General features: G+C 43.3%; 1 protein-coding gene and 1 non-coding gene across 2 annotated transcripts in view; one reads left to right on the forward strand and one right to left on the reverse strand.

Moving 5' to 3' along the window:
- Positions 1-15,778, reverse strand: part of ANKHD1 (ankyrin repeat and KH domain containing 1) — a 147,275-nt gene that overhangs the window by 105,253 nt on the left and 26,244 nt on the right. Inside the window, 2 exon segments of the mRNA XM_049787352.1 lie at positions 2,049-2,205; positions 3,807-3,960. Coding sequence (XP_049643309.1) covers positions 2,049-2,205; positions 3,807-3,960 — 311 coding nt within the window.
- LOC126029057 (U6 spliceosomal RNA) lies at positions 11,510-11,616 on the forward strand. The gene has a single exon (XR_007502714.1). It is a non-coding gene; the product is annotated as a U6 spliceosomal RNA (small nuclear RNA).

The raw sequence follows: 15,778 nt of genomic DNA on the forward strand, positions 1-15,778 counted from the left end.
GGTCCCGGTGAAATGTTTTCGCACATTAGCAAACAGCTATATTTTTATATTTTACAATGTACTAAGAAATAATTATATTAAATTTGGAAGATTGTGGTACCAGTGATCAAACTCAGTGCTTCACACAGAAAAGTATATGATCTATCACCTGAACCAAATCCCAGTTTTTAAAATAAGTTCTTTAAAGTATTAGTCATGTTTTTGTTTTGTTTTGTTTTTGGGTCATACACTGTGGTGCTCAGAAGTTACTCTTGGCTCTGTACTCAGAAATCACTCCTGGCAGGCACAGGAGACCATATGGGATGACAGGATTTGAACTACCATCTGTCCTGAATTGGCTGCATGCAAGGCAAACGCCCAACCGCTGTGCTATCTTTTCAGTCCCAGACATACATAATTTCTAATTCTACTAGTATAATATTGCCAAAAATATTTAGGATGTAACCCCATAACTTAAATTATTACGGGTAATAGTATGAGCTAGTACAGCACGTAGGGCACTTGTCTTGCACACAGGTTTGATCCCTAGAACTCCATATGGTCCCCTAAATAAGCAACTGATCCCTGAGCACAGAACCAGGAGGAAGCCTTGAGTAAAACTGGATATGGTCAAAAAAAAAAAAAAAAAACAAAACAAAAAAAAACACCAAAATTCTAAATTTATCAATTACATTTTTTTGTTGTTGTTTTTGGTTTTTGGGTCACACCCAGCAGTGCTCAGGGAACCATATGGGATGCCAGGATTCGAACCACCGACCCTCTGCATGAAAGGCAAACGACTTACCTCCATGCTATCTCTCTGGCCCCACAAAAAATATTTTAAAACAAATTACATTTGCTACCATAATCTCTAGAATAAATTATTTACTTAGAAATGAAACAAAGGGATCAGAACAAAAGTACAGAAGATAGGGCACATGCAGCCAAATCCCTAGTACCTTAACAGGAATAATTTCTGAGTCCAGAGCCAGGAATAACTCTTGATTAACGAAAGGTGTGGTCCCAAAACAAAAACAAACAATAACAAAATAAAAAGAAATGAAAACAAAAACTTATGAGTTTGGCTTTCTCGCAAACATTCCACAAGAATGCTTAATAAATGGAACACAAACATTTAAAAATCTATTTTAGAGACCAGAATGATAGCACAGTGGGGAAGGCATTTGCTTTGCATGCATTCAACCCCAGAAGGACCCCGGTTCAATTTCCAGCATCCCATATTGTCCCCTGAGCCTGCCAAGAGCAATTTCTGATAGCAGAACCAGGAATAACCTATGTGCAACTGGTGTGACCCAACCCCTACCTCAAAATCCATTTTAGGGCACAGCGGATAGGGTGGTTTGCCTTTCCTGCAGCCAAACCAGATTCAAACCTGGCATCCCATATGGTCTCCCAAGCCTGCCAGGAGTGATTTCTGAGTGCAGAGCCAAGAATAACTCAAATGTCGCTGGGTGTGACCCAAAAAATCAACAACAAAAATATTCATTTTAGGGGCCGAAGTGGTAGTGCAACAGTAGGGCATTTGCCTTGCACTCAGCTGACGTAGGACAAACTACGGTTCGCTCCCCCAGCACCCCATATGATCTGCTAAGTCAGGAGCGATTTCTGAGCACATAGCAGGAGTCACACCTGAGTGTCACCAGGTATGGCCCAAGATCCAAATAAATAAATAAATAAACAAACAAATAAATAAAAATCCATTTTAGGGGCCAGAACAAAAGTACAGTGGGGCACTTGTGCACATGGCCGACCCAGGTTTAATCCCTACCATCCCATATGGTACCCCAGCACCTCCAGGAGTGATTCCCAATTGCAGAGCCAAGAGTAACCTCTGAGCACCAACAGGTGTGGCTAAAAAATAAATAAAAATTTACTTTCATATCTACATAAACACATTCAATATCCAATTAATATATTTTTCTTTCTAACATTTATTTCACTAAAGTTTATAAACCTCTATGAAAGACAGTATATAACTAAAAATTGCTACTTTTCCAAAATTCACTAAGGAAATTGTTCAAGACCCAGAGAAATCATTAAACACATACGTGTCTACTTGTCCTGCATTGTGGTTGTTTTCTGCTCTCATCCGTGTCAGTGCAGCTGCAGCTTCATCTAGTGCACAACTTACTGAGGATGTCAGTCTTCGAAGTACCTCAGGATCTGCAAAAGCTTTACCATCAGCAGTTGACAATTTGCCAATTCCTTCAAGTATATGTCAATCAAGTTGTGCGTGTGAAGAAAAAGCAAAAAAATGCAGATTGTAATACATTTCTGAACAAAATTATCTAAACAAAAAATACAGACTTCATAGACAAGGCTAAAAAGATATGGTGATAATTATAACTGTTGAATGTCTAAAAGCTGTTTGTAGCATAAATACGTGTACAGGTCTCTTTACGTTTCAAAAATATTTATTAGGGGGCCAAAGAGATAGCTGGAGGTAGGGCATTTTTCTTGCATGCAGAAGGATGGTGGTTTGAGTCCCGGCATCCCATATGGTTCCCCCAAGTCTGCCAGGAATGACTTTTGAGAGTAGAGCCAGAAGTGACCCAAAAACAAACAAACAAACAAAAACAAAACAAAACATAATAGCCGGAATAGTGGCGAAAGTGGTAGAGCATTTGCCTTGCATGCACTAACCTAGAAGGGAGTGCAGTTCGATCCCCTAGTGTCCCATATAGTCAGGAGTGATTTCTGAGCACATAGCCAGGAGTAACCCGAGCTTCACAAGGTATAGTCCCAAAACCAAAATAAATAAATAAATAAATAAATAATTAAAGAATAGAAAGTTGTATTCAGAGTTCCATGGCTAAGCATTTAAGTACCACAGCCTACACGCCCCCCCCCCACAGTGAGCATCATAGCTAAAAATGTGTGATAGTACAGCCAAGCGTGTAGGGAATGTCCCTACACATAACAATTACCAACAAGGAAAAATGAAGACAAGAAAGAGAGGGGTTGGAGAGATAGCATGGAGGTAGGGCATTTGTTTTGCATGCAGAAGGATGGTGTTTCGAATTCTGGCATCCCATATGAACCCCCAAGTCTGCCAGGAGTGATTTCTGAGCATAGATAAAGGAGTAACCCCTGAGTGCAGCTGGTGTGACCCAAAAACCAAAAAGGAAGGAGGGGAGGGGAGGGGAGAAAAGGAGAGGGAAGTAGAGGGAAGGGGAGGGAAGGGACAAATAGTGCTTGGCTTACATAAGTGACCCACCCAGACAGATTTGAGGAGGAGGAGGAGGAGGAGGAGAAGGAGAAGCCAGAGAGATAGCTCTGCAGTAGGACGTTTGCCATCTTAGGCTAGTGCAGGAAAAACAGATGTCTTACCCCTTGAGCCACGGCTCTGGTCCCTAGGAGTGCTGCCGGGTGTGACCCGAAAAAAAAAATAAATAAAAATAAAAAAAAAAGAAGAAGAAAGAAAAGAGGAAAAGGGAAAGGAGAGATAAAGAAAAAGGAAAAAAGGGGCCAGAGAGATAGCATGGAAGTAGAGTGTTTGCCTTGCATGCAGAAGGACGGCTGTTCAAATCCTGGCATCCTATATAGTCCCCTGAGCCTGCCAGGGGTGATTTCTGAGCATATAGCCAGGAGTAACACCTGAGCGCCCCCGCCCTCCCCCCAAAAAAACAAACAAACAAAAAAGGAAGGAAAAGCATTTTCCTTAGGCTTTAACCTTTAGAGACTTCAAATTTCATACAATGATATATAGTGTTTTAGGTAATGGTGCAATCATTTGTAACTTTGTATCAAGATCTAAACATTAAGAAGTGCAGAAACAAAGAAGAGAATACAAAAAAATAGTGTACCTGCTGCTTCTAGTAATGCCTCTAATCGTGCCTGTGTCTCTGGATCTACAGTGCGTAAATCTGCTCCTTCTGCAGTACTTGATAAAAATATCTCTGATGTTGTTTTAAGCACTGGGTTATCCAGATCTTCTTGGTCCAAAATAAATGATTCCACCTGTTTGTAAATTGAAGATAAATATCCATTAAACATCAATTGCTATTAGAATAGTAAAAAATTAAAGAAATGTGACTTCGGGGGCCGGGCGGTGGCGCTAAAGGTAAGGTGCGCCTGCCTTGCTTGCGCTAGCCTTGGACGGACCGCGGTTCGATCCCCCGGTGTCCCATATGGTCTCCCAAGCCAGGAGCAACTTCTGAGCGCATAGCCAGGAGTAACCCCTGAGCGTTACCGGGTGTGGCCCAAAAACCAAAAAAAAAAAAAAAAAAAAAAAAAAAAAAAAAAGAAATGTGACTTCATACGTAATAACTTAAATTTAACCAGGAAAACCTGCTGTAGAAATACAGGAATTTGGGGCCAGAGTGGTAACATGGTGGTAGGGCATTTGACTTGCATGCAACTGACCCAGGACGGTCACAGGTTTGATCCCCAGCAACCCATATGGTCCCGAGCCAGGAGATATCTGAGCGCAGAGCCAGGCAGGAGTAACCCCTGAGTGCCGTCGCCGGGTGTGTCCCAAAAAAAAAACAACCAAAAAAAATAAATACAGGAATATGGCTAGAGACTATGAGGTAGCATCCAATTATCTAGTTATAAATTCATTTACATATTTTAAATATATATGATATATATTATAAATATATAACTAGTTATAAATGCTTGGATTTCAAGCATGACTATAAGTAACCCTGGCCCACTAGCTTCCTGGAGAACATTTTATCTTCTGTGATTAATAGTCTAAAAAAGCAGGATTGGGGCAGTAGAGAGCACAGTGGTAGGGTATTTGCCTTGCAAGCGGCCAACCCAGGACTGATGCTGGTTCAAATCCCGGCATATCATATGGTCCCCTGAGCCCACCAGGAGTGATTTCTGAGCACAGAGCCAGGAATAACCCCTGAAAACCACGGGGTATGGCCCAAAAATCAAAATTAATTAATTAATTAATTAAAAAGTCAGAATAAAAAATGCATACAAACAGCCCTGACTACTAAGAAGTATTATTATTCTAAATACTAAAAAAAATAGCAAAGTTAGGTCATTTTTTCTTAACAACTTACTCAATTTTGACTTTTAAAAAAATTGGGCCAGAGAGATACCATGGAGGTAGGGCATTTGCCTTGCATGCAGAAGGACAGTGGTTCGAGTGCTGGCATCCCATATGGTCCCCCGAGCCTGCCAGGAGTAACCCCTGAGTACTGCCAGGTTTAGCAAAAAACAAACAAACAAACAAACCCAACCAATATATATATTTGGAGTCATAGTAATAGCCCAGCAAGTAGGGCATTTGCCTGGCATGAGGCTGACCTACAATCAATCCCTGGCATCACATATGGTTCCCCTACCTTGCCAGAAAGTGATTTCTGAGCGCAGAGCCAGGAGTAACAGTTGAATGCTACAGGGTGTGACCCAAAAACTAGTAATAAATATAATAACAACAATAGAGGGGCTGGAGAGATAACATGGAGGTAAGGCATTTGTCTTGCATGCAGGACGGTGGTTCGAATCCCGGCATCCCATATGGCCCCTGAGCCTGCCAAAAGTGATTTCTGAGCGTAGAGCCAGCAGTAACAACCCCTGAGTGCTGCTGGGTGTGACCCCCCCAAAACAACAACAACAACAACAATAGAACTATTTACTTTAGTCAAATATCTCATATCATATAAAAAGAAAGCTTCAGGATGTTAGAATTAGTTGGTTCTCTGCTCTACTTTGTGGGTTTTAAGGATACAGCATAGCAGAGAGGTAAAAAAAAAAAAAAAAAAACCTGGAGTTGGGGCCCAGAGATAGCACAGCGGTGTTTGCCTTGCAAGCAAGGACCAAAGGTGGTTGGTTCGAATCCCGGTGTCCCATATGGTCACCCGTGCCTGCCAGGAGCTATTTCTGAGCAGACAGCCAGGAGTAACCCCTGAGCACCGCTGGGTGTGGCCCAAAAAACAAAAAAAAAAAAAACAAAAACAAAAACAAAAAAAACCTGGAGCACATACTTTGCATGCAGGGAGCCCTAGATTTAGTCCTCAACACTGCATAGTTCTCTTAGAAAGATCAAAAGTGATACCCAAGATTCTAACTAGGAATTGCTTGAGAAGCTGGAACGATAGTACATCGTGTAGGGCATTTTCCCTGCACTCAGCTAAACTGGGTTTTATCCTTAGTGTCCCCCTGTGGTGTCTCATGAGCACCACCAGAATGAATTCCTGAGTGCAGAACCAGGACTAACTCCGGGGCATTGCCAGATATGACCCAAAAACCAAAATTTTAAAATTAAAGGGTTGAAAAGATAGCAGTGCTTGCCTTGCATGTAGCCAACTTGAGTTCCTTCCCAAGCACACAATATGGCACCAAGTGCCATATCCTGAATGCATAGCCAAGTAACCCGAGTTACTGCAGGGTGTGGCATCAAATCCAAAAGTACACACGGAAAGGTTTTATCCCTAGCAAAACGAACATTAAATGTGTATATATGGGCCAGAGCGGTGGTGCAAGCAAGTAGGGCATTTGCCTTGCATGTACTAACCTAAAAGGGACCACGGTTCAATCTCCAGGTGTCCCATATGGTTCCCCAAGCCAGGAGTGGTTTCTGAGCACATAGCAAAAAGTAACCCCTGGAGCATCATCTGGTGTGGCCCAAAAACAAAAAATATATATACATACAAACACACATATTAAAAATGCAAGTGCAGAAGAAAGTAGGAAGTACTAATATTTAATCTGAAAACAAGGGAAAACTTTCCTAGAAGAGAATGACTGCTGTATTTTCTTTTACAGTCACAGAATATTCTGCAGTCATTAAAAAATTTACTTTAAAGGACTGAGAAATAGTATTGTAGCTAAGTCCCTTGCATTGCACACAGCAATCCAGGGTTCAATTCCTGGCATCCTATATGACCCACTGAGCCCCACCAGGAGTGATTCCTGAGCATAAATACAAGAATAAGCTCTCAGTACTGACAAATATGGTTGGCCCAAACTATGACTAACAACCATAAAATAAATAAAATAATAAAATAAAATAAAATGAACGGGCCAGAGCGATAGCACAGTGATAGGGTGTTTACCTTGCAAGCGGCAATTCCGGATGGACTTGAGTTCGATTCCCCATGTCCCATATGGTACCCTGAGCCAGGCGAGATTTCTGAGCACATAGCCAGGAGTAATCCGAGCGTCATTAGATGTGTGCCCCGCCCCCGCTAGTTAGTCATTAGTTTTCACAATGAATACCCAATAAAGATGTCATAATAAAAACAGTAAAGTTGGGGCCGGGAAGGTGGCGCTAGAGGTAAGGTGTCTGCCTTGCAAGCGCTAGCATAGGAAGGACCGAGAGGTTCGATCCCCCGGCGTCCCATATGGTCGCCCCATGCCAGGGGCGATTTCTGAGCGCATAGCCAGGAGTAACCCCTGAGCGTCAAATGGGTGTGGCCCAAAAACCAAAAAAAAAAAAAAAAAAGACAGTAAAGTTAAAATGAATGTTATATATGTTATCTAATAACATGCTATAATTGTTAAAAATCAACTTCAGGGGGCCAAAGAGAGCACAGTGGTAGGGCATTTGCCTTAGACACAGAAGGACAGTGATTCGAATCCAGGCCTCCTATATGGTCCCCCAAGCCTGCCAGGAGCGATTTCTGAGTATAGTCAGGAATAACCCGAGCGCTGCCAGGTGTGACCCAAAAACCAAAAATAAAAAAAATAAAAAAAAAATCAACTTCAAATCTAATAACACAGATGTAATATTTGCAACACAGCTTTTTAATATGTAATTATAAAGTTGCCAGTCTGAATATATTCTAATAAATAAATACCAGTTGTCAAATGACACTGAAATGTCACAACAAAAATCTTATAGCTGCCCAAGAAATTACTAGGGGCCCAATGCATTCTTAAGTTGTCCATGTACTAACTCAGGGTACATAATCTCCACAGCACTCCTCTCTCCTCTCTCCTCTCTCCTCTCTCTCCTCTCCTCTCTCCTCTCTCCTCTCTCCTCTCTCTCCTCTCCCCTCTCCCCTCTCCCCTCTCCCCTCTCCCCTCTCCCCTCTCCCCTCTCCCCTCTCCCCTCTCCCCTCTCCCCTCTCCTCTCTCTCTCTCTCTCTCTCTCTCTCTCTCTCTCTCTCTCTCTCTCTCTCTCTTTTCTTTTTGGGTCATACCACTGACACTCAGGTGTTACTTCTGGCTAAGTGCTCAGAAATCGCTCCTGGCTCGGGGGACCATATGGGATGACGGGTTACAAAACAAGGTCCATCCTGGATCAGCCACATGCAAAGCAAACGCCCTGTCGTTGTGCATTTGCTATGGCCCACCCATCTTTTTTTATTTTTTTGGACATCTGGCAGTGCTCAGGGTTTTACTCCTAGTTTTGTGCTCAAGGACCACTCCTGACAAGCTCAAAGGGACCATATGGGATGTCAAAAATCAAACCTGAGTGGGCTGCATGCAAGGCAAGCACTCTCCAACTGTCCTTAGGGTCCAATTTCCTTTACTTCTGCCCTGCCGCCTCATCCCATTCTTCTTAGAATTACTATGATTTGTCAATAAAATTGTTACTTTAAAATAAAGAAATAGGGCCCAGAGAGATAGCACAGAGGCGTTTGCCTTGCAAGCAGCCGATCCAGGACCAAAGGTGGTTGGTTCAAATCCCAGTGTCCCATATGCTCCCCCATGCCTGCCAGGAGTAACCCCTGAGTACCTCCGGGTGTGGCCTAAAAACCAAAAAAATAAAATAAAGAAATAGGGGCCAGAGAGATAGCATGGAGGTAAGGCGTTTGCCTTTCATACAGAAGTCATCGGTTTGAATCCCGGCATCCCATATGGTCTCCCGAGCCTGCCAGGAGCGATTTCTGAGCGTGAAGCCGGGAGTAACCCCTGAGCGCTGCTAGATGTGACCCAAAAACCAAAAAAATAAATAAAAATAAATTAGAATTTTTGGAGATATATATGTACATACATATGCCAAATGTTAAGACAGAATGATTCCCAAAAAAAATGGCATATAGAGGGCTACAATTACAGCACTTGCCTTGCATGTATTCAATCCAAGTTTGGCCCTCAGCACCCCATATGAGTCCAACAGAACGACAACTGAGTACAGAGCCTAGAGTAAGCCCTAAGCACTACCAGGTGTGCCCCAACAAGAGTATGTAGATCTTCTCTATTTGAGTTACACCCGGCAGTGCTCACCGCTCAGGGGTTACTCCTGGCTCTATGTTAAAAAATCACTCCTGGCAGGCTCGGGGGACCATATGGGATGCCGGGATTCTAACCACTGTCCTTCTGCATGTAAGACAAATGCCTTACTATCTCTCCAGCCCCGATCTTCTCTATTTTATAAAAATACAGTGATATGCTGTATTGAAGACACCCTTGAAGACAAAAGTTGATTATTATATGTAAATATATATATAGCACATATATATTTATTTATAAATATATATAGTATATATAAATAATACTTTAAAAATCCAAGTACAGGGCCAGAGAGATAGCACAGCGGTAGGGTGTTTGCCTTGCAAGTGGCTGACCCAGAACCAACAGTGGTTCAAATCCCGGCATCACATATGGTCCCCCATGCCTACCAGGAGCGATTTCTGAGCACAGAGCCAGAAGCCCTGAGCACTGCCAGATGTGACCCAAAAACAAAAACAAACAAACAAAAAAAAATCCAAGTACAAGTCAGAAAGATAGCTCAAAGAGCTTGAGTATCCACATTATCTCTAAGCACCTGTCGGAGATAAGTCCCTGAGCACTGTGTAGTGTATAGTGCCATCCCACCCCACTAGATCCATGCTAAGGGACCCAGTTCTCTACAACTCTAACCTAAAAACAAAAAGAAACAAAAATGACTATGTACATTAATGTGGGAAATGACTTCTTTACCAATAATACAAGACACCACACAAAAAGCCATTATATTCAAGTTAGGATCTGAAGAATTTATAAAATTGTGCCAAAGAGATAGTACAAAATGCCTCCTCCTGCACTTGCCTTGCAGGCACCTAATCTTCCTTCAAATTCTTTGCACCAAATATGATCCCATGAGCACTTTTAGGAGTGAGCACCGAGCACAGAGCCAGGAGCACAATGTACATAGCCACGTGTAAGCCAACTATTCTACCACCCCCTCAAAAAGGGGGGGCGGGGAGTTAAGGGAAAAGAATGCAATCTCACCCATTAGAAACTAAAGGCGGGGCCGGAGAGATAGCACAGCGGTAAGGTGTTTGACTTAGACACAGAAGAACGGTGGTTCGAATCCCGGCATCCCATATGGTCCCCCAAAGGAGCCTGCCAGGAGCGATTTCTGAGCATAGAACCAGGAGTAACCCGAGTGCTGCCGGGTGTGACCCAAAAATAAATAGCAAATCTTTATATGGGGCCGGTGTGGTGGCGCTAGAGGTAAGGTGCCTGCCTTGCCTACGCTAGCCTAGGATGGACCGCGGTTCGATCCCCCAGTGTCCCATATAGTCCCCCCAAGCCAGAAGCGACTTCTGAGCGCATAGCCAGGAGTAAACCCTGAGCGTCACCGGGTGTGGCCCAAAAACCAAAGACCAAAAAAAAAAAAAGAAAAAGAAAAAAGAAAAGAAAGAAAGAAACTAAAGGCAAAACACTTTATAAATTTTTCAAGTCTTTTTTTAACCTTCATCCTTTTTTAGCTTTATGAAGAATTTAAACAGGAGAAAGTACTGGTAGTTCTGCCACTTTTTATCCCACTTGTCATTTCAAAAGTGAGCCACTGGATGGCAACAGTTACTAGGAAATTTCCTCTATTATGGTCCACTCAGTCGAGGCCAAAATCTACTATAACATCATTTAATAATCTAACTGTGACTTGAACCAACCTCATCTCCACTAAAAAAATAAATAGGAGTGCATGTTTTGCATATAGGAGATTCAGATTTCACCCCTGGCAACACACAGACAGTCCCCAGAAACGACAGTGGGCATAATGAGCACTAAATCAGAAGTAACACCCAGAACTTCCAGTGATGGACCCAAACTAAACTGAAACCTATCCAGTCCAAGTAAGCTATACTACAATTAAAACCTAATAAAATTTATTTAGAATTATATAACATGGGGCCAGAGAGATAGCACAGCTGTAAGGCGTTTGCCTTGCATGGAGAAGGACTGTGGTCTGAATCCCAGCATCCCATATTGTCCCCCGAGCCTGTCGGAGGCAATTTCTGAGCACTTCCAGGTGTGACCCAAAAACCAAAAACCAAAAAAAAAAATATATATATATATATATACACATATATATATACATATATATATATGAAACAATAAAATCTCACATATACATCTGTTAGTAACGAACTGTTACCATCTCTTAAGAATTTGTTTGGGGGCCGGGTAGGTGGCGCTGGAGGTAAGGTGTCTGCCTTGCAAGCGCTAGCCAAGGAAGGACCACGGTTCGATCCCCCGGCGTCCCATATGGTCCCCCCAAGCCAGGGGCGATTTCTGAGCACATAGCCAGGAGTAACCCCTGAGCGTCAAACGGGTGTGGCCCAAAAACCAAAAAAAAAAAAAAAAAAAAAAAAAAAAGAATTTGTTTGGAGTGCTCGCTTTGGCAGCACATATACTAAAATTGGAACGATACAGAGAAGATTAGCATGGCCCCTGCGCAAAAATGACATGCAAATTCATGAAGCATTCCGTATTTTTAGAAACTGAGGCCAGTCCTGCCTCAGACACCTTTGTAGTCCCACAGTTGTTTGAGAGCTGAGTTCGTACCTCCAAAAAAAAAATTTTTTTTGTTTGGAGGGGCCAGAGCAGTGGCACAAGCGGTAAGGCACCCTTGTCCACTGTACTATCTCTCCAGCCTTCAACATAAAGGTCTTTTAACATGAGTTGTTTTGTTTCTTTTTTGTTTTGGGGCCACACCCGGCAGCGCTCAGGGGTTACTCCTGGGTATCTGCTCAGAAATAGCTCCTGGTGGGGCTGGAGAGATAGCATGGAGGTAAGGCGTTTGCCTTTCATGCAGAAGGTCATTGGTTCGAATCCCGGCATCCCATATGGTCCCCTGAGCCTGCCAGGAGCGATTTCTGAGCATAGAACCAGGAGTAACTCCTTGAGCACTGCCGGGTGTGACCCCCCCCCAAAAAAAAAAAAGAGAGAGAAAAGAAATAGCTCCTGGCAGGATCATATGGGATGCCAGGATTAAAACTAACCACTTAGGTCCTGGGTCAGCTGCTTGCAAGGCAAACACCACTGTGCTATCTCTTCGGCCCCTAACATGAGTTATTTTAATGTTAAATTTGTATTCTAGTGACCTTATATGAGTATGTCTGTGTGTGTGCGTGTGCATGCATGTACCTCCAGAGAGACACTCTAAGTTGAACAATCATCACAGGGGCCAGAGAGATAGTGACCAGTTTGGGGGGAGAGGGAGGAGCATGGAGGTAAGGCATATTTGCCTTGCATGCAGAAAAATGGTGCTTCGAATCTGGCATCCCATATGGTCCCCCGAGCCTGCCAGGAGTGATTTCTAAGTGTAGAGCCAGGAGTGGGCCCTGAGCACTGCCGGGTATGACCCAAAAACAAACAAAAAAATATGCTTATTTGCAACCAATCAACCAATCACTGGTTCAATCCCTAGCAACACTTTGTTCCACAAAGCAAAAAAAAAAAAAAAAAAATATATATATATATATATATAAAATCATCATGGGTCTGGAGAATGTTCAGAGGTTAAGGTGCTTGCCGCCTTTTATATGGTCTGATCACCAGTACCACATAGTCCCAAGAGCATCTCTGGGTGCAGCTCTGGAGCCTGGGCCCCACTGACTAACACCACCAGGTGCGTTTCAGAAGCACTGTACACTGACCAGCACTGCATCCTCAGATTCCTGCATTGAAATGCTATTCCATTTGGCTCCCATGCTCTATAAAGAGGGGGGGGGGTGTTTCACATAAAACATTAAAAAAATTGGGGGGTTACTCCTGGTTCTATGCTTCTATGCTCAGAAGTCATTCCTGGCAGGCTCGGGGGACCATATGGATGCCAGGATTCAAACCACCGTCCTTCTACATGCAAGGCAAACGCCCTACCTCCATGCCACCTCTCTGGCCTCCACATAAAACTTTTTTTTTTTGGGTTCCTTTTTGTTTTTTACTCAGGCAGCACTCAGGGGATCATATGGAATGCCGGGATTCGAACCACCATCCTTCTGCATGCAAGGCAAACACCCTGCCTCCATGCTATCTCTTCGGCCCCACATAAAACATTTTAAACATTTAAGAAAATACTTGGGTGAGGAGCCGGAGCAACAGCACAGTGGGTAAGGCCATTTGCCTTACACGTGGCTAACTCAGGTTCAATCCCCAGCATCCCTTAAGTCCTCCTAGCCTGCCAGGAGCGATTTCTGAGTACAAAGATAGGAATAACCCCAGAGTTCTACTGGGTAAGCCCCCCCAAAACAAAACAAAACAAAAACACTTGGGTGAGAAGCTTGGGGCTCAACAATTACACACAGCTCAGTGCTCAAGACCATGTGGTGCTACAAACATTTTATTGTTTTGGTCTTGGACCATATCCAGCAGTGCTCAGGGAATACTCCTGGTACTGCACTCAGGACTCATTCCTGGTAGGTTCGGAGACCATACAAGATGGCTGGGATCAAACTATTTTAGCTGTGTGCAAGAAAACTGTTCTATCTCTCCAGCCCCAATTTTAAATGTACTTAATATTTTTCTTTTCTCATTTAGTTTACAGAAACAAACATAAGTTATTTTTCCTCATCAAAATTAAGCCCACTATTTAAAAGCACAACACAACTTTTATTAGTAATTTATCTCATTATACTAAGAACAATGAAACTGATTTTTTTGGGGGGGGAGTCACATCTGGCAGCGTTCAATACTCCTGGTGCTATCTGTGCTCAGAAATCGCTCCTGGTAGGCACAGGGGACTATATGGGATGCCAGGATTCGAACCACCTTCTGTCCTGGATTGGCTTCAAGTAAGGCAAACACCCTACCGCTATATTCTCTCTCCATTCCTGGAATTGATTTATGTTTTATATTTTTGTTTGTTTTTTTGGGGGGTTATACCCAGTGACTCTCGGGGGTTACTCCTGGGTATGTGCTCCGAAATCGCTCCTGGCTTGGGGGACCATATGAGACGATGGGATGGAACCGCAGTCCACCCTAGGTCAGCAGCATGCAAGGCAAATGCCCTGCTGCACCATGGCTCTGGCCCCTAAAACTGATTTTTTGTTTGTTTGTTTTTGGGCCACACCTGGTAACACTCAGGGGTTTCTCTTGGCTATGCGCTCAGAAATCACTCCTGGCTTGGGGACTATATGGGATGCCGGGATTCGAACCACCGACCTTCTACATGCAAGGCAAATACCTTATCTCCTTGCAATCTTTCCAGCCCTAAAATTGATTTTTTTTAAGGGAGTACAAAAGCACTCTAGGGATCAAACCCAGACCCTTCAAGGCATATTTTCTGATTGAGCCACATCTCGGAATCTTGCACTTATATTTTAGAATACAGGTGACCTTTTTTGGTGGGTTTTTTTTTTTTTGGGGGGGGGGTCACACCTGGCAGTGCTCAGGGGAAACCCCTGGCTCCATGCTCAGGACTTACTTTCAATTAGAGTGGAAAAAGTAGCCAGTGTTTGATATACATCTATTTTTGTTTTGGAGTCACACAAAGCAGTGCCCCGGGCTTATGGAAAGCAATCATCTTACCCACTGCACTCTCCAACTCCCCAATAGATAATAATTAAGGACACAGCAATTTCTTTTTGAAAAGATAAAAAAAGGAAAAAAGTACTCCAATGTTTCAACAGTTGTATCCAACATATGTGCCCAAAGGTAAAAAATGTTGCAATTCTAGAGATAATAATGACAATTTAAGAATAAATTTTAAGGGCTGGAGCAGTGGTGCAAGTGGTAGGGTGTTTGCCTTGCACGTGGTAACCTATGGATGGAGGTCCATCCTGGGTCAGCCACGTGCAAGTCAAATGCCCTACCACTGTGCAATCGCTCTGGCCCCAAAAGATTCTTTATACAAAAATATATTCCCAATTTCTGACCTACAATACTTTACATAAAAAATATTAATTTAGGGGCCGGGCGGTGGCGCTAGAGGTAAGGTGCCTGCCTTGCCTGCGCTAGCCTTGGACGGACCGCGTTTAGATCCCCCGGTTTCCATATGGTCCCCCAAGCCAGGAGCGACTTCTGAGCGCATAGCCAGGAGTAACTCCTGAGCGTTACCGAGCATGCAGTAAGTGATTCCTGAGCAAAACCAGGTATAACCCCTGAGTACCAATAGTAGTGGCCCAATTCCAAATAAATTTTTATCTTGAGATTTCTAAAATAGATTAATTCTGGGGCCAGAGAGATAGCATGGAGGTAAGGCTTTTGCCTTGCATGCAGAAGGACGGTGGTTCGAATCCTGGCATCCTATATGGTCCCCTGAGCCTGGCAGGAGCAAATTCTGAGCGTAGAGCCAGGAGTGACCCCTGAGTGCTGCGGGTGTGACCCAAAACAAAAAAAAGCAAACAAGGGGGCCGGAGAGATAGCATGGAGGTAAGGCGTTTGCCTTTCATGCAGGTCATCGGTTCAAATCCCGGCGCCCCATATGGTCCCCCCCGTGCCTGCCAGGAGCAATTTCTGAGCCTGGAGCCAGGAATAACCCCTGAGCATTGCCGGGTGTGACCCAAAAACCACAAAAAAAAAAAAAAAAAAAAAAAAGATTAATTCTACTTGACAAATATAATTTTCCTGTTCAGGATATGGTTGGAGAAAATTAACTTTACTTGACTATATATTTTGTTGTTGTTATTGTTGTTTTACCGCCACTCCAAGCAGTGCT

The sequence above is a fragment of the Suncus etruscus genome, chromosome 14, assembly GCF_024139225.1.
Source record: "Suncus etruscus isolate mSunEtr1 chromosome 14, mSunEtr1.pri.cur, whole genome shotgun sequence".
Classification (NCBI taxonomy): Eukaryota; Metazoa; Chordata; class Mammalia; order Eulipotyphla; family Soricidae; genus Suncus; species Suncus etruscus.